At 36.5% G+C, this 24,236-nt stretch overlaps 2 protein-coding genes across 2 annotated transcripts; both read right to left on the reverse strand.

Moving 5' to 3' along the window:
• Positions 1-1,304: 1,304 nt before the first annotated feature.
• Positions 1,305-24,233, reverse strand: LOC309605886 (membrane-spanning 4-domains subfamily A member 13-like; the record flags this gene model as incomplete). The annotated part of the gene is made up of 4 exons (XM_082342204.1): positions 1,305-5,330; positions 14,140-14,259; positions 15,218-15,274; positions 24,039-24,233. Coding segments are annotated over 4 exons (501 nt in total), but the record flags the coding sequence as incomplete, so codon positions are not given.
• MS4A13 (membrane spanning 4-domains A13) lies at positions 15,033-23,364 on the reverse strand. Its single transcript, XM_082341810.1, has 3 exons — positions 20,821-23,364; positions 17,439-18,919; positions 15,033-17,061 (listed from the first exon to the last, which is right to left on the reverse strand). Exons 1-2 carry the CDS (start codon positions 20,875-20,877, stop codon positions 18,740-18,742), a joined length of 237 nt encoding a protein of 78 aa, XP_082197936.1. The 5' UTR covers positions 20,878-23,364; the 3' UTR covers positions 15,033-17,061; positions 17,439-18,739.
• Positions 24,234-24,236: the final 3 nt, after the last annotated feature.

Below are 24,236 nucleotides of genomic sequence, written 5' to 3' on the forward strand. Positions count from 1 at the left end.
CTTTGCTCAGGTAGCTAGCTAGCTCAGGTAGAAGAACTCAGACTGAAATGTACTCTTTACTTGTAGAGGCATAAATTATTTAAAATTCTCCTGAGAATTATACAATATCATGCTCTAAGTCTGTGTAGCTTGTACTCTAGAGACAGTCGCAAATCTTTATGGTCTCTTACAAAAGCTCCATTAGGAAGAGTTGACAGCTATTCAGAGTACCGGGAAAATAAATTCTTCCTTGTAATAATATCATATTTAATTAGGGAAAAGCTTTCCAATTGGAGCCTACAAAAATATGTGTGAAGAATTTTCTGAAATACTGAAAAGAAAAATTCAACTTGTTTTGTATTTTCTTTTGCACAAAATTTGTGGACTTTGTAGCAGCTTTGTTACACAGATATATCATCAGGCCCACATCAGGTAACAGCACCAGGAAAATTCTCACATTTCTAAGGTTTTTAAAAAGCACTCTCAGCTTCCTCTGTAACAGTTGTATGATCATCTTCATTTTTGCAACACTGAAAAAAAAATTAACTTCTTATAAATCACATTATGATTCCTAAAATCATACATGTAGTACTTAGTTTTTTAAAAATATAAGCAATACTGATGTTTATAGAATAAAATGTTAAAGTGCCATTTGTCCTCTTTCTGTTCCATCTCTACCTCAACCCACTCTTTTACCTGCTATTGAACCACTTGTAACTTTTGGTATACTCCCAGACTTTTAAAATAAAATATTTATGGTCTTCTGTAACATGAACAGATGCCGGCACCCCAAAAGTCACCTTGTCATGACATTCCCAATTATTACCCATTCCTTCCCTTGAAAGTAATGCCGTTTTGACTTTTAGGTAATCAATCCTGTCTTTCCTTTCTAATTTTACCAACAGCTTCCATCCCTCCCTAAACATTATAGTTTAGCTTTAGTTTTGCCTGATTTCAAACTTCCTATGAATGGAATAAAAAAGTATGCATTCTTTTGAATTTGCCTTTCAATATTCAACATTATACATATGAGACTGACCTATGCTGTTAAGTGTAGTTATTGCTTATTTTAATTTCTATGTAGAATTTTATTCTCAATATATTCACCTCTCACTGAATACATTTCCACTTTGGGACCATTATGAATAATACTGATATATATGTTTATTTTTTTCCCTGGAAGTATATCTTTTTTTTTTTTTTTTTGCTGGTGAATCGTGCTTTAATATCAATAGAAGGTGAACACAGGAGAGTGACAGCAGGCGGGGACAGCGGTGGGGAAGTCGTGATGGAGGCCACCTCCTGCCATGCGGGCCATTCCCTGGAAGTGTATCTTGCTACATGTATACACACATTTCTGTTGGGTATATAATCAGGACTGAAATTACTGATAGGGTATGCACATCTTAACCTTCAGTAAATAATGCCCCAAAGATTTTCAAAGTTGTTGCAGTAATTTATATGCCAATTAGGAGTGTGTGAGAAATTTCTTTTATCCATAGTCATTACCATCACTTAGAACTGTACTTTGAAATTTAGTCATTGTTAGGTACTTAACATCTCATTGTAGTTTTATTTTAATGTTATTTTTGAAATGGCTGGATTTATGTCTGATATTTTGCTATTTTCTGTATGTCTCATGTCTTTTATGTTCCTCCTTGTTTTTTTAAAAATTAAATACTTTCTGTGTATTATCTTTGCTAATTTTATTTTACTATAATTTTGGGAATTTTCTTAGTCCTTGGTCAGGGATTACAATATGCATTTAAACTTATCACAATCTGCTTCAGATGAATGCTAATTTAATTACAGTAAAATATAGAAACTTTGTTGACATGTAGCTGTATTCCTTCCCCTTCCTTTGTGCCTTTGTAATCTTTGTGTATGTCTTTATTTCACCTTCATTTTTGAAGGATAGTTTTAAAGGATATAGAATTCATGCTTGACTGTTTTTTTCCTCCAGCACTTTAACATGCCATCCTACTACCTTTAGGCCTCCATTGTTTCTGATGAGTCAGCTATTATTGTGGTGACACTGCACACGAAGTCATTTTTCTCCTGCCGCTTTCAAGATTTTCTTTTGTCTGTTTGGCTCTGAGGCATCTAGGAGTGAGTCTTTTTGTGTTTATTCTAACTGGAGCTCACTGAGCTTCTTAGATGGATAGAATACAATTTTTCTTCAAATTTGGGAAATTTTTGCCCATTATTTCTTCAAGTTTTTTTCTTGTCCCCCCCCCATCTTCTGGTATTCTCATTATGCATATGTTGGTGCACTAGATGGTGTCCCCCAAATCTCAGAGGCTCTGCTCATTTTTGTTTTCTGTTCTTCAGACTGGATGATCTATATTGGTCTATCCTGTTTGCTGATTTTGCCTTCTGTCAGCTCAGATTTGCTCTTGAGGTCCTCTAGTGGGTTTTTCATTTCAGTAACTGTATTTTTAAATTCCAGAATTTCCATTTGGTGTTCTTAAATAATTTTGCTCTCTTTTATTGATAATCTTATTTATTAAAAGATTAACAGCTTCACTGAGGCATAATTGATATACAAAGAACTGCATATATTTCATGTGCACTATTTGATATATACAAACACAGTGATACCATTGCCACAATCAAGGTAGTAGACATTGATACTCTTACTTGATGAGTCATTGCATCATCCATTAATTCTTTAAACATGTTTTCCTTTAATTCTTTGAAGTCTTTCTTTGTGAAGTCCAACATTTGTTCTCCCGTCCTCTCAAAAAAACTGTATCTATTGATGACTTTTTTTTTCAAGTGTATGGGACACTACTGCCTGTTCTTCGCATGTCAAATGTTGTTGTTGTTGTTGTTGAAAAATTAATATTTTAGATAACATATTTTAGTGACTTTGGATTCTGATTGCCTCAGCTTCCCTCTGGAGTGGTTGTTATTGCTTTCCTTTGTGACTTGCCTGTACTAATTCTAGTGGAGTCTGTGTCCCTTGCAGTATGTGGCCTCTGATATATCTGTTTACTTTTTTCTAGTTTTTAATTATTGTTTTTATTTTTAACCCTGGTCTCCTAGGGTTCTCCCCTGGGTCAGAATAAGTGGTCAGCCAATGACTGCTTAGAGCTCATGCTTAAACACCTTGTTATGGGCTGAACTGTGTTCCCCTCAAGTTCATGTTAAAGTCCTAACCCCCAGTGCCTCAGAATGTGACTATATTTGGAGATAGGGTCTTTAAAGCAGTAATGAAGTCATAATGAAGTCATCAAGGTGGGCTACAATCCAATATGATTGATGTCCTTATAAGAAGAGGGGATTAGGACACAGACACATACAGAGGGAAGACCATGTGATGACACAGAGAGAAGAAAGTCATCCAAGAGCCAAGGAAAGAGGCCTCTGAAGAAACCAACACTTGCCAACACCTTGATCTTAGAATTATTCCAGCTTCCAGAATTGTGAGAAAATAAGTTTCTGTTGTTTAAACCATCCAGTCTGTGGTAATTTGTTATGGCAGCCCCAGCAAAGTAATATACACCTTAAGCTAATAAGACTACCACACTTTGTCAATGAATCAGTATAGCTTAAGGAAGGTATTCAAAGTTTAGGCCATTTGTAAATCTGTCACAGCTTTTACTTTGTGTTTGCAAGGCCTCTTATTCAGCCAGGAGTGAGAGCTTACTAGGGCCCTCTCCAGCCTCCTTAGTGCATGCATAGTCTCACCCAAATTTGTAATATTCCAAGCCACAAGGGATAAATAGGATACTATCAAGGCCCACTATGGTTATATTTGTCTCAGAATCTCCCTGCTAAGTTTCTGGCTGGTTGCCAATTTCTTGCCTCAACAAGTATTGTAATCTTAGTTAGGCTAGGTGTTATATTGGCTTTTCCAGATTGTTTGCAATGGAGATCACTATTATTTTAATACCCCTGGTCATAAAACTTTCTTTGCTCTGCTCCAAATAAAATAAGCCCTCTCCAGCAGTGAGGCTGCTGGTCCTCACAGTCTGACTCACCCAGGTAAACCTCTGCAAAAACGAACCTGGGGCTGAGGGGGCAAGTTGGAAGGAATTAGAGCCGCTCCAAGCTAAAATGTCACAGACATCCACTGTTCTTACCCAAGGTTCAGTAACTTTTCTTAAACAAACACTTCTCAATTTGTTATATGCTTTGGTAAATTTCCAGAATCTTTAAAAGGTCGTTTATTGACAATTTTGTCCAGTTTTATAATTTCTTTTTAGGGAAATCTGCCATATCCTCACCCAACAATTCTGGAAGCCCCACCATTCCCTTTTCTTAGAAAACTGTGTTTCATGTAGTCTCATAGTTACTTATGCACTTCAGTTAGTCTCTGATCAGAGGGTCTTCCCTTACCATCCTATGTAAAATAATCTTTGCCTTACCTCCTTACTGTGTTTTGTTTTACTCTATAACACTTTTCCACTTCCTGAAGTAATTATATATTTGTTTGTTTATTGTCTTTCTCTCCCATTGGAGTGCAGGCTCCTTGATGGTTGGGATGTTGTTTTGTTAATCGTTGCAACCTGAGTGCCTATTACACTGCCTAGTAAATAATAGGCCCTCCATAAGTATTTGTGAAAGAATGAATGAGTGTTAGATATCTAGTTTTTTTTAAGGTTGAGAGGAAACGTCTCATCAACTTTTGTGGGATTGTGAATTAATACAGCATTTTGGGATGTTATTAAACTTGCAATTACACTTCTAGGAAGCAACCACCTACAGAAATACTAGTCTTGTATGCAAAGATATATGTAGTGGGATGTTCACTGCATCAATGTTTATAACTTAAACTGGAAAAAAGTTAAATATGCAGCAGCAATAAAGGAATGTTAAAATAAATACTAAGGAAAACTATGATGCTATTAAAAGGCATTGTTTACATATGCTTACAATGGAAAGATGTTTATGATAGCTGAGAATAAAAGCATGTAACAAAATAAGATGATCACACAATTAGTAAGAAAGAAAAGTGTGTGTATGTGTGTGCATGCCTTTTTGTATAGATTTTGGTATGTGAGCATGATGGGGACTATATTTAGAGGAGAATAACATTTTACTCTACAATTTTTTTACATTTTAATATTCAGTTTCACATATTACTTTTGTAATTTTATAAACAAAAAAGAAAAAATTAAAAAAGTGAATATTATCACATATTCTATTAGTTCCAAACATATTGTATCAGAACACTTCATCTCCTCCTAGAGTATGCTTACTAGAAATCTACATCTCTAGATTTGCCAGAGGGTTACATCAAAACTTACCAAACCAACATAGCCGAAGATCGTGTATGTGAAAGCAATACACAATTCCAAGGGGTAGAAGCCCAGTAAAACACATGAAATTTCTCTCCCAAATTTCTGAAACCAGAAAATAGGGAGACATCTTGCATCATCTTTTGTAAAAATTAGAACAATTTCTTTATTGAAGTATAGTTAATTTACAATGTTGTGTTAGTTTCAGGTATACAGCACAGTGCTTCAGTTATGTATGCATATATGTGTATGTATGTGTATGTATATATATATATATATATATATATATATATATATATATATATATATTCTTTTCCAGATTCTTTTCCCTTATAGGTTATTACAGAATATTGAGTACAGTTACCCATGCTACACAGTAGGTCCTTGTTGGTTATCTATTTTATATTTAGTAGTGTGTATACATCAATCCCAAACTCCTAATTTATCCTTCACCCCCTCCCTTTCCCCTTTGGTACCATAAGTTTGTTTTCTATGTCTGTGAGTCTATTTCTGTTTTGTAAATAAGTTCATTTGCATCTAGTGAGATGATCGTACAGTTTTTACTCTTTAATTTGTTAATGTATCACACTGATTGATTTGTGGATATTGAAAAATCCTTGTATCCTTGGGATAAATCCCACTTGATCATGGTGTATGATCCTTTTAATGTATTGTTGGATTCAGTTTGCTAGTATTTTGTTCAGGATTTTTGCGTCTATGTTCATCAGTAATATTGGCCTGTAATTTTCTTTTTTTGGGTGCTATCTTTGTCTGCTTTTGGTATCAGGGTGATCATGGCCTCAAAGAGTGAGTTTGGAAGTGTTCCTTCCTCTGCAATTTTTTGGAATAGTTCCAGAGAATTAGGTGTTAACTTTTCTCCAAATGTTTCATAGAATTCACGTGTGAAGCCATATGGTCTTGGACTTTTTGTTTATCAGAAGCTTTAAAATCACAAATTAATTTCAGTACTTGTAATTGGTCTGTTCATATTTTCTATGTCTTCTTGGTTCAGTCTTGGGAGATTGTACCTTTCTAAGAATTTGCCCATTTCTTCTTGGTTGTCCATTTTATTGGCATATAGTTGCCTGTAGTAGTCTCTTATGGGCCTTTGTATGTCTGTGGTGTCAGTTGTAACTTCTCCAATTTTCTTTTTAATTTTATTGATTTGGGCCCTCTCCTCTTTTTTCTTGTGTCTGGCTAAAGGTTTATCAATTTTGTTTATCTTTTCAAAGAATCAGCTTTTCATTTCATTGATCTTTTCTATGGTTTTCTTAGTCTCTATTTCATTTATTTCTGCTCTAATGTTTATGATTTCTTTCCTTCTACTAACTTTGGGTTTTGTTTGTTCTTCTTTCTCTAGTTGCTTTAGGCATAAGGTTAGTTGTTTGAGATTTTTCTTGTTTCCTGAGGTAAGCTTGTATCACTATAAACTTTCCTCTAAGAACTGCTTTTGCTGTGTCCTATAGGTTTTTTGGATCGTCATGTTTTTGTTTTCATTTGTCTCTAGGATTTTTTTTTTATTTCCTCTCATTTCTTCAGTGATCTGTTGGTTTAGTAGCATATTGTTTAGCCTCCACATTTTTGTTTTTTGCAGTTTTTTTCTTGTAGTTTATTTCTAAACTCATAGCCTTGTGGTTAGAGAAGATGGTTGATATGATTTCAATTTTCTTAAGTTTACCAAGGTTTGCTTTGTGGCCCAGCATGTGATCTCTCCTGGAGAATGTTCCATGTGCACTTGAAAATAATGTGTATTCTCCTGCTTTTGGATGGAATGCTCTATAAATATCAGTTAAGTCTGTCTGGACTAATGTGTCATTTAATGTTAATGTGTCTGGCCTGTTTCCTTATTGGTTTTCTGTCTGGATGATCTGTCCATTGATGTAAGTGGGGTGTTAAAGTCCCCCACTATTATTGTGCTACTGTCAATTTTTCCTTTTATATCTGTTAACATTTGCCTTATATATACTGAGGTGCTCCTATGTTGGGTGCATGTATATTTACAATTGTTGTATCTTCTTCTCGGATTGATCCCTGGATCATTATGTAGTGTCCTTCTTTGTTCCTTGTAACTATCTTTATTATAAGTCTATTTTGTCTGATATAAGTATTGCTACTCCAGCTTTCTTTTGATTTCCATTTGCATAGAATCCCTTTTTCCATACCCTCACTTTCAGTCTGTATGTGTCTCTAGATCTGAAGTGGGTCTCTTGTAGACAACATGTATACAGGTCTTGTTTTTGTATCCATTCACCCAGTCTATGTCTTTTGGTTGGACCACTTAATCTGCTTACATTTAAGGTAATTATTGATATGTTTGTTCTTACTGCAATTTTGTTAATTGCTTTGGATTTGTTTTTGTAGGTCTTTTTTTGTTTTGTTTCTTTTGTTCTCTTCTTTAGCATTATGTTTGGATTCCTTTTTCTTTTTTGTGTGTATATGTATTACACATTTTTGGTATAGCAGTCTATGTATATATCCACATGGTTGTTTTAAATTGCTCACCTCTTAATTTCCAGTGCATTTAAAATATCCTCTATTTGTACTTTCCTTCTCTCACAATTACTAGTTTTGATATCGTATTTGTGTGTGGATGATTTCCTACCTTTACTGTATGTTTGCCTTTACCAGTGAGCTTTCCCATTTTGTAATTTTCTTGTTTCTAGTTGTGGCCTTTTCTTTTCTGCCTAGACAAATTCCTTCAGCATTTGTTGTAAAACATGTTTGGTGGTGCTGAATTCTTTTAGCTTCTGCTTGTCTGTAAAGCTTTTGATTTATCCATCAAATCTGAACAAGAGCCTTGCTGGGTAGGGTATTCCTTGTTGTAGGTTTTTCCCTTTCATCACTTTAAATATATCATGCCACTCCCTTCTGTCCTGCTGAGTTTCTGCTGAAAAATCAGCTGATAGCTTTATGGGGATTCCCTTGTATGTTATTTGTTGCTTTTCCCCTGTTGCTTTTAACATTTTCTCTTATCTTTACTTTTTATCAATTCGATTACTATGTGTCTTGGCATGTTCCTCCTTGGGACTCTCTGTGCTTCCTGGACTTGGGTGACTGTTTCCCTTCCCATTTTAGGGAAGTTTTCAGCTATTATCTTTTCAAATATTTTCTCAGGCCCTTTCTCTTTCTCTTTTCCTTCTGGGACCCCTATAATGCAAATGTTGGTGCATTTGATGTTGTCCCAGAGGTCTCTTAAACTGTCATTTCTTTTCATTCTTTTTTCTTTATTCTTTTCTATGGCAGTGATGTCCACCAACCACTCTGTCTTCCAGCTCACTGAACCATTCTTTTGCCTCATTTATTCTGCTTTTGATTCCTTCTGTTTTTCATTTCAGTTATTATATTCTTCAACTCTGTTTCGTTGTTCTTTATATATTCTCTTTGTTAAAAACTTCTTGTAACTTTTCCCTCTGTACATCCATTCTTTTCCTGAGTTCTTAGATCATATTTACAATCATTATTCTGAACTACTTCTTGTGTAGATTGCTTATCTCCAATTCACTTAGTCGTTCTGGGGTTTTATCTTGTTTCATCCTCTGGAACACACTCCTTTGCCGTCTCATTTTGTTTAAATTTCTATTTGTATTTTTATGTACATGGTAGGTTAGTTACATTTATCGACCTTGGAGAAGTGGCCCTCTGTAGGGGATGCCCTATGTAACCCAGCAGTACACACCCCTCTCATCATCCAAGGGCCAGGGACCAGCTGGTCCCAGCGTAGTTTCTGATCTGTGTTTGTGGAGTCATTTCTGCAGGCTGCAGAATCATAGTTTTCTTGCTTCTGGTGTCTGCCACCTAGTGGGTTAAGCTGGTTTAGAGGCTTGTAGAGGCTTCCTGGCAGGAGGGGCCAGTGCCTGCCCACTGGTGGTGGAGCTGGGTCTTGGCCCTCTGGTGGGCAGTACTGTGTCAAGGGGCATGTCTAGAAGTGGCTGTAGGCTCAGAATGTCTTTAGGCAGCCTGCCTGCAGATGGGCGGGGCTGTGTCCCCCGCCTAGTTACTTGTTTGGCCTGAGGCATGCCTGCACTGGAGCCTACAGGCTGTTCAGTGGGGCCAGGACTTGGTGCTAATGACCAAAGGAATATGTTGCCTTGAGGAGCATTCATGCAGATGAATACTCCCTGATATGTCTGCCACCCACTTTTATGACCCCAGAGTGAGCCACAGACACTCCCTGCTTACCCAGGAGACCCTCTAAGACCAGCAGGGAAGTCTGGCCCAGGCTCCTATGAAGTCACTGCTTTTGCCCTGGGTCCTGGTGTGTCCGAGGCCTTGTGTGTGCCCTCCAAGAGTGGAGTCTCTGTTTTCCTTAGTCCTGTGGAGCTCCTGCAATCAAGCCCCACTGGCCTTGAAAGCCAAATGCTCTGGGGGCTCCTCCTCCTGATGCCAGACCCCGAGGCTGGGGAGCCTGATGTGGGGCTTAGAGCTCTCACTGCTGTGGGAGAACTTCTGTGATATACTTATTTTCCAGTCTGTGGGCCACCCGCCTGGGAGGTATGGGATTTGACTATATCACGAGTGCGCCCCTCCTGCTGTCTCGTTGTGGTTTCTTCTTATGTCTTTTGATGTAGAATATCTTTTTTGGTAGGTTCCAGTCTTTTTTATCGACGGGTGTTCAGCAGTTAGTTGTGGTTCTGGTGTGCTTATGAGAGGAGGTGAACTCAAGTTTTCTATTCTGCCATCTTGTCTCCTCCAAGTTTAAGATTTTAAGATACCTAAAAGATCTTGGAAACTGTCTTTAAGATGTGTAGGGATGGTAGAGGTCTGTAGTGAGGTCCAGTCTTGAGCCAAGTCACAGCACCAAGAAAAGTGCCCAGTCCTTATGCGGTTCTCTCAGCTAAGAACCTAGGCAAACCTGAAGAAGCAGAGAGGAAGCACATGGAGACTGGCCCTCTGCCCAGATTGTGGAAAAGCTCAGAGGGCACACTGACCTCACTTGCATTATTATCTTTAGTAAGTGCAGATATGGTCATGGAAGGAGCTCCTAATATGAGAGTCAAGGAAAAGAAGGGAAACAGAAGAATAAATAAGCCTCTTTCACCATTTGATTTCCCTAGGCATTCCTACGCCTGTGCTTTCTGCTTCACTTTCCTAGCTTTCATTCCAATTCATTATCTACAGCTGTAATTCTTGATCTTCATCACTCAGCAGTCTTGTCTCAATTCTTGCAACTCTTCATTCTCATTCTCTTCACTAGAGTCTCTGGCACAGCTCACTATCCAAACTCTTCAGTCAACAAGATTTGGCTATTCTGTCTCCAATGATAAGAGGGCCACCAAGAGATTTTATCAAGCAATTCTCATCATTAAAACAGCTATTATTAATTACAAGCTTACTTAAATTTACATGTGTAAAAATCTCACACAGAAATTGCTATAGTATCAGATGGAAGAATGAATAAATTCAAAATGAGAAACATTTCACTTGGAAGTATAAGGTGATTGTGATTTCTGGGATAAATAAAGCAGATCCCTTTTGTTGCTATTGGAAAGGTATTTTCAACTACATATGAGGATGATGATTTGGTACTAAGCCTGAAAATAAATGTAGTTTCTGTGATGGCTGTGTTAAGACAAGAATGATATTCTGACCCAGAAAGAATAACATCATAATTCTCTCTCCTTCAATTCCTTCATCTTCCCCCCTTTTTCTGTTGGGTTTATTTAATACCTTTGATATGCAAGAAATTATTAGGTGGTAGAGATTAGATGGTAAGAATGAAATGACAAAAAATTCCTGATTTCTCAGTTTACATTCAAGTAGAAAATATAGAAAGATAATATAAGGTAACATATGATAAGGTTAAAGATGTCAAAATGGATAAGAACTTGATCAACAATTATATGGGACAGGAGACTCACCTTAAGCCATTCATATCTAGGAAGGCTTTGTAAAGAGGTAGGACCTTTGAAATAAAGACTAAGAAAAATGAAGGAGGAAAGCAATATTCTAGGTAGCTTTAGTTTACTTGTTTCTTTGTAACCTATTTTGTTTCAGAAAGAATTTAATAACATAAATTAAGAGTGTGACAATATAATTAAGAAATGGAGACATTAAAAAACCCAATAATAAAGCTAAATTATATATCACATGACCTACAGTTTGGTAATGTGAGCAAAAAACCGAATGCCAGAATGAACATAACATTTTTTGAGAAAATGATAAAGCAAGTTTAATTCAGATAAAGTGTTCATTCATGATGATATTAACAGGAAGATAAAGAAAAGACTGTAGGGGGTTTGAAATGGCAAAGTAAAGAATTCTCATTTAATTTTATTGACAGAAACATAATCATAGCATTTTAGCTGGGAAGTACTTGTGACCTCTTAGTTGGCAAGACTGTAAAAAGTAATTTTGCCCACACTCCATAATTTATGTGTGTTAGTGTTATTCTCAAACTCTTCCCCTGAAAGTGGCAAGTTATGTGCCAGAGAAGTTCAAATAGGAAAAGAACAGAAAAAGTGACTGAGTTCTCAACACATAACTTAAGCCTCTGAATCCAGCTTAAGTCAGTTAAGTGTCCTTTTTTGGGAAGTCAATTTGGGCTGTATTTCTTGTCACAATCAAAAGATCACTAATTAATAAAAATGTAAGTAAATGATAAACAGTACTTGGTAATTGGGAAGACAGTGAAAAGATAAGGGTTTGAGGATTACATCAAGGTTTTGAGCCTAGGACACTGAAATAAGGGCGTCTTGCAGTACAGTACCTTTGAGGAGGTAAACATTTTCCATTGTATATACGTTGAGTTTGAGATGATGACGATAGAAGCATATCCAAGTAGAAAAGTCATTAGAACACTAGAACAACATGCTTGGAGTTTGGGAGAGACAGAGCAGTTAACTAATAGATATGTGATAGCATCTTCTCCGTTTACACATAAAGAAACTAAAGAACGGGGAAGTTAAGAAACTTGTCCAAGGGTCACACAGTTAGTGAATATGAAAGGTAGTATCTGAATAAAGGCAGTCCAGCTCTGGATTTATTGTATGAGAAGTATTTTTCAGAGGCATGAACTTTTGGAGATAGCTGAACCTACCTGAGAACACTGATAACTTGATGAGTTTGTGGATTTAGCCAAGCTACTTGTTTATGTTAGAAAGCTGGCATATGAAAAATCTTGTAAAATATTGGTTGCCTTAGAAAATGTAGGTATATAATTCTATAAGGCCTCTAGGAAAAGACAGTATATAAGTTCATTTTGTGTAACTAATTACAGCAAACGAAGCTGAAACTTGTGTTTGGGAGATTGTGAAACTGATCATTAGTACTGAGTTCATGTCAGACAAATACAATGTACAATGGTTTGTAATACTGTTTGCAAAGGTTAAGTCTTGGCAATTATGCCGTATTATCTTAAACTAAGATTATAAGCTTATGAGTAAGAGTGGTAAGCTAAAATAACTTGCAACAATTCTATACTTACTAATTCCACCCCTCCCTATCTCTGTCCCTGAAATAAGAATTGAAGGTACCTAGATTGGATTTCCAGGGCAAATGAAAAATTTTCTTACAATTTACAGGGAAAATCTGATGCATGCTTATTTAAATCAATACATCATTCATGACAGACAATCTATTCGGAGGTATTACTGCATCTTCTCTCATCATCTTATTGTCTTCTAGGCTTTTGTTCTCCATGTTTGGATTCCTTCATCTGATGGTCCCCTTTATAATATACTGCAGGTATGGAGAGAGGGTATATAGCGGAGGAGAAGGAAGTTTATCCCTCATCTAGAATGAGCCTTCTACTCAGAATTATTTTGAATTAAAATTTCCAAATTGTTATTTGTTTTGTTCTGTTGTTCAGTAACAAAGAGGAGCTCCACTCCAATCAGTTCTCATTTTAAATGGAAGATTTTTATAATTATTGTTAAAGTCTTTTGCAGCACTAATATTCTGTTATTTGGAATTTACAACATTTTTAAATTAATTAATTAATTTATTTATTTATTTATTTATGGCTGTGTTGGGTCTTCGTTTCTGTGCGAGGGCTTTCTCTAGTTGTGGCAAGTGGGGGCCACTCTTCATCGCGGTGCGCGGGCCTCTCATTATCGCAGCCTCTCTTGTTGCGGAGCACAGGCTCCAGATGCTCAGGCTCAGTAATTGTGGCTCACGGGCCTAGTTGCTCCGCGGCATGTGGGATCTTCCCAGACCAGGGCTCGAACCCGTGTCCCCTGCATTGGCAGGCAGATTCTCAACCACTGTGCCACCAGGGAAGCCCTGTTATTTGGAATTTAAAGCCAACAAAACTGAAATAAATCTACTGTAATATCAGTAAAGATATTCACATTTACTGGAGAACGTTACTATCTTAAAAAGAGATATAGTTATTTTTCTGGTACAAAGTATGTGACTGGATGTTTAATTAAATGGAAGCAAGGCAGATTCATGCATATTTGGCATTTGAGGACTTAAAGCAAAATTCATGTGAGACACAAAAATAGGCTATATATGAAAATATCTATGTTAAACCAGAAATGTGTAGCTGTATACAATTCCAACTACTATATGCATCAATAGCAGAATTCTTTTGTTGATTTTGGGGAATGGTTTTAACGTCTAGGATTATACTTTTCTTTCATTAAGAGAATCATCCTAATGTGTGTATATATATATATGTATACATACACATGTATGTATATATATATCCTACTATATATATAACTTATCACTGAAGTCTTCAAATTTTTTACTTTATTTTAATTGGGTATGTCAAGATTTCAAACATCCTATTAATATTTACAAAAAAAATGTTAGAGCTATTTTTGAATTAAAACTTTCAATCAAGAGCTTACTACTAAATCAGAGAATTTCATGGGGGCCAATAAAAGCCTTATTTTACCTCTTCAGGCTTCAAAATCTCTGAAAAGAATAATTTTGAAATTAAGATGTTCCTATAGAATTGGTCACTTACCGCTTGTCCATAATTCCTATATGACACAGACTCAAAAGAAGACAACTCCATTACTGTTAGAACCACTGCAATAACTGCAACAATTATGCATAAGATGTTCATGATCATAGTACATGTAAGCTGAAAAGAAGATATAGGATTATTATACTCAGAATAAACAATCTGGTTAAACAGTTTGTATTGCTGAAAAAAAAAATCTAGTTAAAACTTTGATCTAGTTTCTGAAGCTTTAGAAGGGTTGGTATATTTGCCATTAGAGTAAAACCTTTTTCTATTTTATAAGAAACCCAGTTAATTTGGAGGAAACATTGAAATATCATCACACCAATAAGCATCAATCTTCCATTTGGGCTCAAAAATATTATATTTTACAATCTTCTGAGTCAGTTGGAAGAAAGGGTTATAATATATGATTTGAACAAAAGGAGTTCCACTGTAAAAAGAAAAAAAAGATGAAAAATGACTGCTTGCAGAAACAGGCCAAATAGGATTCAATGAATTTTAACCCTGGGTTTTCATTCTCTAGGGAAATCCTTCAATATCTTTGGATATTAGTTTTTTATCTGTACAACTATGAGAGCAGACTAATTAATTTCTAAGGTATCTTTTAGCTCTAAGATTCTAAGATTTTTTTCCTTCCCAATATCTTTCCACCTCTACTATATATGGATCTTTATTCTGAACAGATTTTCTATTTTGTTGCCAGGTACAACTGTGTTCCCAAATTGGAGTTAGGAAAATGAAGTTTTACAGCAGAATTATGTCTATATATAAAGGCATTAGGTCCTATTAAATATTTTTCTAACGGTAAAATTCACACAATGTTAAAAGAAAGTAGAACACCAAACCAAAGAAAACTCCACACTTAAACTTAGAAACCTTTATATAATATGATTGTAACTAATATAGCATGTTTGTCTACATTAAATTATATGCTCCTAGATTTTCAATTAATTCCTTCATTTATTTTACAGGTAGGGTAGATTCCTTCATTTTTTAATGCCCACTGTCTTTTCACTAAAACCTACTTAGCTTTGTGACAAGCGATTTCTAGGGTACCATAAACATTTTAACTTACCAGGCGTGGAGATGGATGCCTTGCTACTCTTATTATGGAGACTCCTGAAATGATAAACTGGATATAAAAACAGATATTTATAAATGCTCATTGATAATGCTCATCAACTTAAAAAATATTTTTAACAACTCGTTCTTCTAAGTCAATTATTTTTAGAATATTAAGAGTAAAAAAATATAAAGAAGTTTCAGTGGAAGAGGTGAGGACAAGTTTATTATCATATAGTAATGAAGATAACAGTATGGTCACTAATAACAGAAACATATAGGGGACAGTGGGCATAATTCAGACAGAGGGTTGTGGAATATGCCAAAGATGACTTAAGCAGTCCTGAATCAGGGACCAAGTTTGCTTAAATCTGCGCATGCTTTCTGAACTCATTCGATTCTTACTTCTAATGCTATACTTCCTATTGAGATGCTGTCACTGATTATAATTACTGTGTATGAATCCAGATGTAAAAAAGTAGTCCATGAATCTATTCCAGATTGTGTTTGTACAAAATACATCTCTTAACTGAGACTGTAGCCATTATTAGCGTAACAGCTGCTATTCATGTTTTTGCGTTTGTTTTGTTAAAAAGAGGTTCCATTATTTCATACCAGGCTACTTTGTCTATTTCCCAGAAGTGTAAAACTATGTCATATTGTTTGAATGTGGGCTGCACAATCCCTGTGAAATATTCCTTTTGTCTTATCTGTTTTAGTGGTTTTGACAAAGATCTAAGTCAAAGGCTAATTTGTGGAAAAATAGCATTCATACTATACACCATATACAGGAAGGCCAAACTTGAAGCTTACTAATTACTCAAGGATAACTTAAGTCTACACACTCAGCACTTCATTCTGTAGCAAAAGTGAGATTTCTAAGAAGGTACACAGTGAAGGTAAGAACTAGTTCAGAATACAAAGTGAAAATACCTTGTGAATTTTAAACTAGTGCTAACTAGATTACCAAACCACGTGCTTTACAAAATGCCTTTCAAAGTTTATGAACTAAATGAGAAATTTTGCACTGGATTATATTTAATTGAAATTTTAGACAATTTAATCTAGAAGCTAGCCATGATATTTTTATAACATGAATGATTGAAAACATTGAAGGACAGGAATCATTTATCTGGATTTTATCTGCAAATTTACTATTTTTCTCCTATTATTTTCCAAGGCAATGCTTTGACACCTATAAGCCAATGTACAAAGGCAGTGGCTCTCCTAGAGGCCACTGCTTCCTTTATAGCCCACTCAAATGGTGGCCCTCTTATCTCCTACTGCCCTTATATCACCGGTTCTAAGCATGGGTAAGTGGTCTCCTTGCTCCTTATTGTTACTTCCAAACATTCTTTCTCTTCCAGCTTTGAATCAGATGTTATCAGATTCTATCACCCACTACCCCTTCTGGTTGAAGTCATCTACTGGCCCCTTGGTCACTCTTCTATTTCTAGGTGATTTTAATTCTTTTCTAACCTTTTCTCTCACACCTCTTAATCCTTGGTAATTTCAGAGTATACTTATATGATCTTTCTTATAACCTGGGCTTGTAGTTCTTTGAATTTCTCTCCTCTAATCCTTTGACTCTAACTTATCTCAGTCACTCACTCCCATGTTCATTCTCTTGTACTTATTTCTGTCAATAGGTGCAACACCTTCCGAATCTCAATTTTAATTATCTCACTCTGTCCACCACCTCCCATCTTTCTAGCTCATAACCTGCAGTACTGCAACTCTAACAATCCTTTGACCCCATCTGGAGCTATAATCTGAGCCCCTTACTTCTCTGTTATATTCTTTCCTTCACCAGCTTCAATCCCATGGTCAGCTATTAAAAACGTTCATTTTTATACACTCTCAACTCCTTTGCACCTTTCTTGTTTGATCACAGTTGTATGGTTAAACCAAAATCTTGATTAAATGCAGTTGTCCTTCTTACTACATGCCTGTGTCCATCAGCTGAACATGGCCTGAGAAAGATGTACATAACCATCTTGACCCATCTCACTAGACAATCATGTTTTAAAAGCTTAAGTGAGTCCTTAATGCTGCATGAAAGTCATACTACTTTTCCACAATCCATATACTCTCTCTCACTTTTCCTAGATGACTATTTCCTATTCTCTTCTCTCTCCTCAAACAACCAATCCATTCGCCATTCACACTCTCAGATCATGATCCTGCTTCCTAAATTACTGAGATATTTGAGGTCATCAGAAGAAAAGTTCCACAAGCTCCCAACACCCGACTACCTACCTATAAAATTTGTCCTTTCTCTCTGGTCCTCTACCTTCCCTCCTGTTACCTGCCTGGACACTATTTACATTAAAGGTGGATAATTTTTTGTTGGGGGCTGTCCTGTGCATTAGAGGATGTTTAGCTGCATCCTTGGCCTCTGCTTACTGGATGTACACCCACAGCTGTGAAAACCAAAAATGTCATCACCAAATGTCCTCTGAGGGGAAAAATCAACTCTAGTTGAGAACCACTGCTAGAGATGAACTGTCCATACTCCTAGCTATTTGTGTATTAAAATGCTTCATTTCTTGCCTACCCAAGTCCATGATTCTAATAATCCCTCCCTCCCCTCATTTATCTCATATATCATCAATTTTATCTCCTCTGGTTCAGTCCCTTCAGCAAAAGACATGAAACAACCTACTGAAACAAATAAGCAAATCCCGCCCTGACCCAAGCTTCCCTCAACTACTACCTCATGCCTCTATAGCACATTACACCAAAGCCCTTAAAGGAGTTGTCTGTATTTGCTGTCTCTAATTCCTCTCCTCTCATTATTTTTTATTTTTTAATTTTATTTCATTTTTTAAGTTTTTGGCCTCCCCCACAGCATGTGGGATCTTAGCTCCCCGAACAGGGATCGAACCCACGCCTCCTGCATTGGAAGGCAGAGTCTTAACCACTGGACCGCTGGGTCTCTCTCATTATTTTTTAAACCAATTCCAATCAGGCTTTTGCCCCACCTTCTGATGAAACTATTTGTCATGCTTACTATTGGCCTCCATATTGCTAAATCCAATGGTCGATTCTCAGCCCTTGTCTTATTTGACAACATAACACAATTTAATATAGTTGATCTTTCCCTATTTCTTTGTTCACTTGGCTTTCAGGATGTCACACTCCCCAGACTTTCCTACTACCTTATGGCTGTAAGAAACCACAGAAGAGTGCAGGTGATGACACATTTAGAAAATTTGTGAGTATAGACTCATTGTGTGAGGAACCTAAGGTAAAGACCCTAAATGTGAAAATTAACCATGCTAATGGAGATTATGCTTAAGATTCTGTCTTTCACATATCTAAGGACAATCCAACCTATGGTTGTCATTGTGTATTCACTCCTATATCTACATCTCTTGTAATAGTACTGGTAAATTAAAGGTGCTTAAAAAATACTTGTTGAAAAAAGAAATCTGATTTTGAATAAATTACCAACATGGGATTTAGTTACTTAGCTCTCCTGAAAATTTTGTTTAGAAACTGTTCCTTATGTTCCATGTGGCATGAATATTATTTACTGAATGATTAAATCATATAAATATATTCTACTTACAATAATTCCCCATAAAGAACATCCTGTTTTGTAAGTTATAGGTTCATATGTCCCAAAGACTCCTTTAATTTGTCCTTTATACAAAATCAATAGGAGATACCACATGAAAACACTAAAGATGCCAATCATAATCTGGATAGCCTATGAGAAGAGAATGCTATTAGTACCAAAACCATGTAATTTATAACATAATTCCAAAAAGTGCTGACTATGAGAAACATTCAACATTTTTACAAAAGATGAAAGTAAAATAGAAATGCACTTAACCATGAAATTTCTGGATTGGTTAGTCCAAAAAGAGGGCCCTTACCAGGAAGTACTGAGGTTTACCAAATAGGAATGAGTCATACCTGGAGCATCAGACTGTTCAATAGTAATTCTGGTGAATTCTCCCATAGAAAAGTTGACAATCTGACTCTACTACTGGCTGTCCCCCCTACCTAACAAGTAATGACGTGACAGGAGAATACTGAGGTTACTTCTTTTCCTTCAAGGCACATTTGGTATGGATCTTTTTTCACAAGCATGCTGAGGTGGGGTAGAGTCAACACAGAGATACAAAGAATACCCAAAGTAGACTTACTTGCACAAGGTCTTCCTATTGGTAGGGGATAATTATTACTCAACTTTAATTTGTAAAAAGACAATTATAATCCCAGTAAATATGTACCAGTAAATTTCTGAATTTATATGTAAACTGGTATTTCAACTATGAATCACATTTTTAATTACTCTTTAAAAATTTCAGAGGATACATTATCTTCACTTTCATAAACTTTAACAGGAAGCTATTTAACGTTTTAACTTTAATGGTTCCAGTTCTTTGTAAAGCAAGTGATCTATGAAACACATAAATGCAATTGGCTCATATTAAAGATATGTTTTAGAGAAATTTTTTTTCATAGAAAACCCACTTTTTGGGGGTAACAAACTTACGCATTTAGATTCAGATTTTAAGGTTTCCTCTGAATCAAATTTGGAAGAATGAAATTATTTTCAAAGGTTCTTTGGATCTGACTGGGAGAAAATCCTTTACTAGATCTCAAAATCCTTGACAGCCTGGACTTTAGTTGTCCACTGTTGTCACCAGCCTCTAACATGGCGCCCAGCATACAGCAGGCACCCAGTAAATACCTCTTGAACAAGCACATCAGTATCAAGAACATTAATTCCACATGACTTTCTGTTAACTATAAAAGGAGTGAGTGGGCTTGAGAAATAGTGCCTACTTTTATATGGATTGCAGCTTTTCTATATGAAACTATGAAATACCTAAGAAGCCAAATCTTGTAAAGGGCTCTTACAAGAAAGCAAGGCTGCTAGTATCTGGAGAAGGACAAAATGACTTTTCTCATTTAAAAAGTATTCTTAACCTAGAGCCAATGAACGGGTTCTAGGAGGTCATATGCTTCCCTTTCCACACACATAAGTGAGTGCAAAGGATTATGATATGTATATGAGTCTGGGGAAAAGATTCAGAAGTTTCTTCCTATGCCCAAAGAAGTCTGTGACTTGAAAGAGGTTAAGAATCTCTGCTGAACAAGTCAGGTAGGAGACTTAGACAACTGGTCTACACAGTAGCCAAATTCAAAGGAGACGTTCACATCCAGTGGGAAAAATTTTTTTCCCCTTCAGAAGTGATCTTTGAAATTCCTTGGTGTTTATTAAGAGAGCTAGATAAACTCTGTTTATACTTTAATAGAAAAGACAAATTAATAATAGTCCTACTGCATAGATACCAATATAGTAATTAAAAAGATCAGCAATACATCTCTCTCACAGTTAAAAAAATCTGTTTTTCTTTTATTACTTTTTTGATTTATCCATTACTCTGTGTGTATTGATTTAGTCAGTACACATATCTAAGCACATATCTGTTTATAAAGGGCAATGAGATCAAATTTGTAGAAGGCTATCAATATTTTTTTAAAAACCCAAAAACTTTTACCCTTTTGACTTAACCAAATCTGCCGCCCTCCAGATTCAAGAATATTCCTTATTAAATGTTCTTACATGCAGGAATATATTGAAGTCTTACTTACCCCTAAAACAAGAGAATCTGCTGTAGAGACTTTTGAACAACACGCACATAGAGCCATACTACCAGCATTTCCTCTAGATGATTATGTCTCTAATCTTTGGCGATATCTTTATTAGCAAACGTCTACAAAACAGTACAAAACACATATACACACTTTGCTCAAAAGAAAGTACTTAAGTTCATTTCTTTTCTTATGGTTTTGCAACCACCTCCCCAAACTCTGAAGCAATCGCTTTTCCACGGCTTACTTGTTAGAGGCAATTTGTATCCACCTGTTCTGAATAACAGTCTCCATAACGGAAAAGCCTCCCTCTATGACTAAAAAATATCAGTACATTACAGATATTTTCTCTGAGTAGTGAACAGTGTCTCTGGATGATAAAGTATAAAGAACACCTAAGGAATAGTGTTAGAGGATTTTCAGTAAAGCTGTTCACAGTTCATTTGCAGTTCACAATCAATTCAGTGTAACTCATAATGCCATGTGTGCATTTTTAAAACCAAATTCTTGGACTTAAACTCATCATGGGCTTGTGATTTTTTTTTCTGACACGTACTTGCTACCTAGTTCGTCTTTCTATAAGATGAACTTTTTCCTCCATGAGACAGCTTATCAAAGTTGCTTCCACAATCCTAAAGGCTCTTCCTGTTTTTTTTTTTTTTTTCCCTGTTATTCCTGCATTTTCCCCTGATGTTTAAATCACCTTCTTACTTACGTGAACATTAAAAACTTGGCTAATAATTGTATCCCCTTCTGGGATTTCATCCACTTGTGGATCTGAAATTACATTGTTTAGCATCTTCTAACATGGCATACTTAGGTCAATAACATGAGTTACACCATTTAGCCATCCAGGTGATCATCTAACGGGTGATCTCAAAACTTGAGCCTTGGACCTTCCAGAAACTAAAGAGGAGTTTGACTAAATGATCTGTCATTCGCTGCACCCTTAAAATCTCATGATTTGATTATTTTAATGAGTCTTTGGTTTCTAAAATTGATTTCCTGAATGTCTCTTAATTCTACAAATTATAGAAACAGAAAAAGCTAGGTAAGAATACAAGAGCTGGTGAAAGCAAATAGAGAACACAATACGTTAATCACTGAATTATAACTAGTAAGCTTTATATATTCAAACATCACCTTTGAGAAATACCAAAGAAAGGCAACCAGGATTAATAGGCAACCAAGATTAACCACTCTGTCAGGTTTAAAAGACATAGACTTACAGAATTCATATATAGAGTAATGAAGAAAATTCATACCTAGATTGCTATTATTTGTCACTTTTCAGATAAGAGGAAAATAATAAAAATAGTAAGCCCTTTTGTGTATATAGAAAAAGTTTTTCACATTCATAGTTTATGGTGGAAGCACCATGAGTGCTTGGGAAGTAGAACATTTAGCATCACTATACTCTCCATCAGGCTCCCACCAAAACTACCTCAAATGAAGTATTCATTAAAATACTAAGAAAAAAAGTGTGTGTGTGTGTGTGTGTTTAAAATCGTCAATTTAATTGACAGTAGGAAGAAACTAATAAATGCTACAATATATTCCTTCAATAAATGATGGTTAGAAGTTAAAAAAAAATTCTGCATTGGGTTACTCTACAACCCAGTTAAAAACCAAAAGTAGAGTATAAAAATAAAATTAATCATTTATTTGTTTTTATTTTCTGGTGATCCCATCACTAAACCAAAAAGCAGCTGCAGGAAAGCCCCTAGCCCTTATTCTCAACCCTATCCTCACTCCCCTAAACTTGCGTTACATAGAAATTCTGGAACAATCACAGAGAGCTCATGTCTAGAAACCACTTCTCCATCTTTAGCATCTTCAGCAGGGGTGCAACTCACTGTCTTCAGAATAAAGTGCAAATTCTTCGGCAGGGCCCATAAAGCCCTTCATGAACTGCTCCCTGCCCACCTTATCGGCCTCATCCTGGCCACTCCCTCGGTTTCAGCCCTAACAGCGGCCCCAGCAACCTTCTCTGGGAAGCCTCCTCTGCCTCATAAGTCTGTTAGATACTCCTCTCGTTGACCCCCTAACATTCTGTGCATTCTTCCTATCAGGGTGTAGTCTTAACTTTTGATTTTCAGGACTGGCTTCCAAGTCAGTGTGAGCTCCCAGAAGTCTAGGAATTCATTTCTGTGTGTCCAGGGCCAGTCCTGCATTGCAACCAAGAGACTCAGACTTTATGAAATAAGCTACAATGAGATATTACCTCATACCAGTCAGAATGGCCATCATCAAAAAATCTACAAATAATAAATGCTGGAGAGGGTGTGGAGAAAAGGGAACCCTCTTGCACTGTTGGTGGGAATGTAAATTGGTGCAGCCACTATGGAGAACAGTCTGGAGGTTCCTTCAAAAACTAAAAATAGAATTACCATATGATCCAGCAATCCCATTGCTGGGCATATATCTGGAGAAAACTCTGATTCGTGAAGATGCATGCAGCCCAATGTTCATGGCAGCACTATTTACAATAGCCAAGACGTGGAAGCAACCTAAGTGTACATCAACAGAGGAATGGATAGAGAAGATGTGGTGTGTGTATACACACACACACACACACACACACACACACACATATGCACTATGGAATATTACTCAGCCATAAAAAAGAATGAAATAATGCATTTGCAGCAACATGGATGGACCTAGAGATTATCATACTAAATGAAGTAAGTCAGACAAAGACAAATATTATATGATACCACTTCTAAGGGGAATCTAAAAGAATAATACAAATCAACTTATTTACAAGACAGAAACAGACTCACAGACATAGGAAACGAACTCTTGGTTACCAAAGGGGAAAGGAGAGGGGGAGGGATAAATTAAGAGTATGGGATTAACAGATACACACCACTATACATGAAATAGATAAACAACAAGGATTTACTTTATAGCACATGGAACTAAATTCAATATCTTATAATAACCTATAATGGAAAACAATAAGACTCTGTACACCTGAAACTCAACACAATATTGTAAATCAACTACAGTAAAATTAAAACAAACGAACAAAACAAAAAGACTGGTCGGGCAGGTGGGTGAGTGAGTCCAGACCCTGCAAAGGGAGGGAAGGAAGAGACAAGAAAAGGCGGGTGAGGGTGGGGAGGCATTGAATTTGGTCTCCATGCCTCGCTGGAGCTTTTCACACTTAACAAACCCCGAAAGCAAAGCGACATCATTACCCCTCATTTTACTTGTTCAAGGTCCTTTCGCCCTCCGAGGTCCAGGTCCTGGCTGAGGTGGGGGTCCTTGCGGCGACCGAAAGCGATAGCGCTGCCCCTGAGCGTTCGTCCAGACTGGGTCCTCCCACCAGTGCCCAGGCCCGGCTGAGGACGCGGCTCACTGCTGGCCGCGCCCTCAGGCCCAGGTCCCAAGACCCTGCCCAGCCGTCA

The sequence above is a fragment of the Balaenoptera borealis genome (genome assembly GCF_965194805.1).
Source record: "Balaenoptera borealis genome assembly, chromosome: 11".
Taxonomy (NCBI): Eukaryota; Metazoa; Chordata; class Mammalia; order Artiodactyla; family Balaenopteridae; genus Balaenoptera; species Balaenoptera borealis.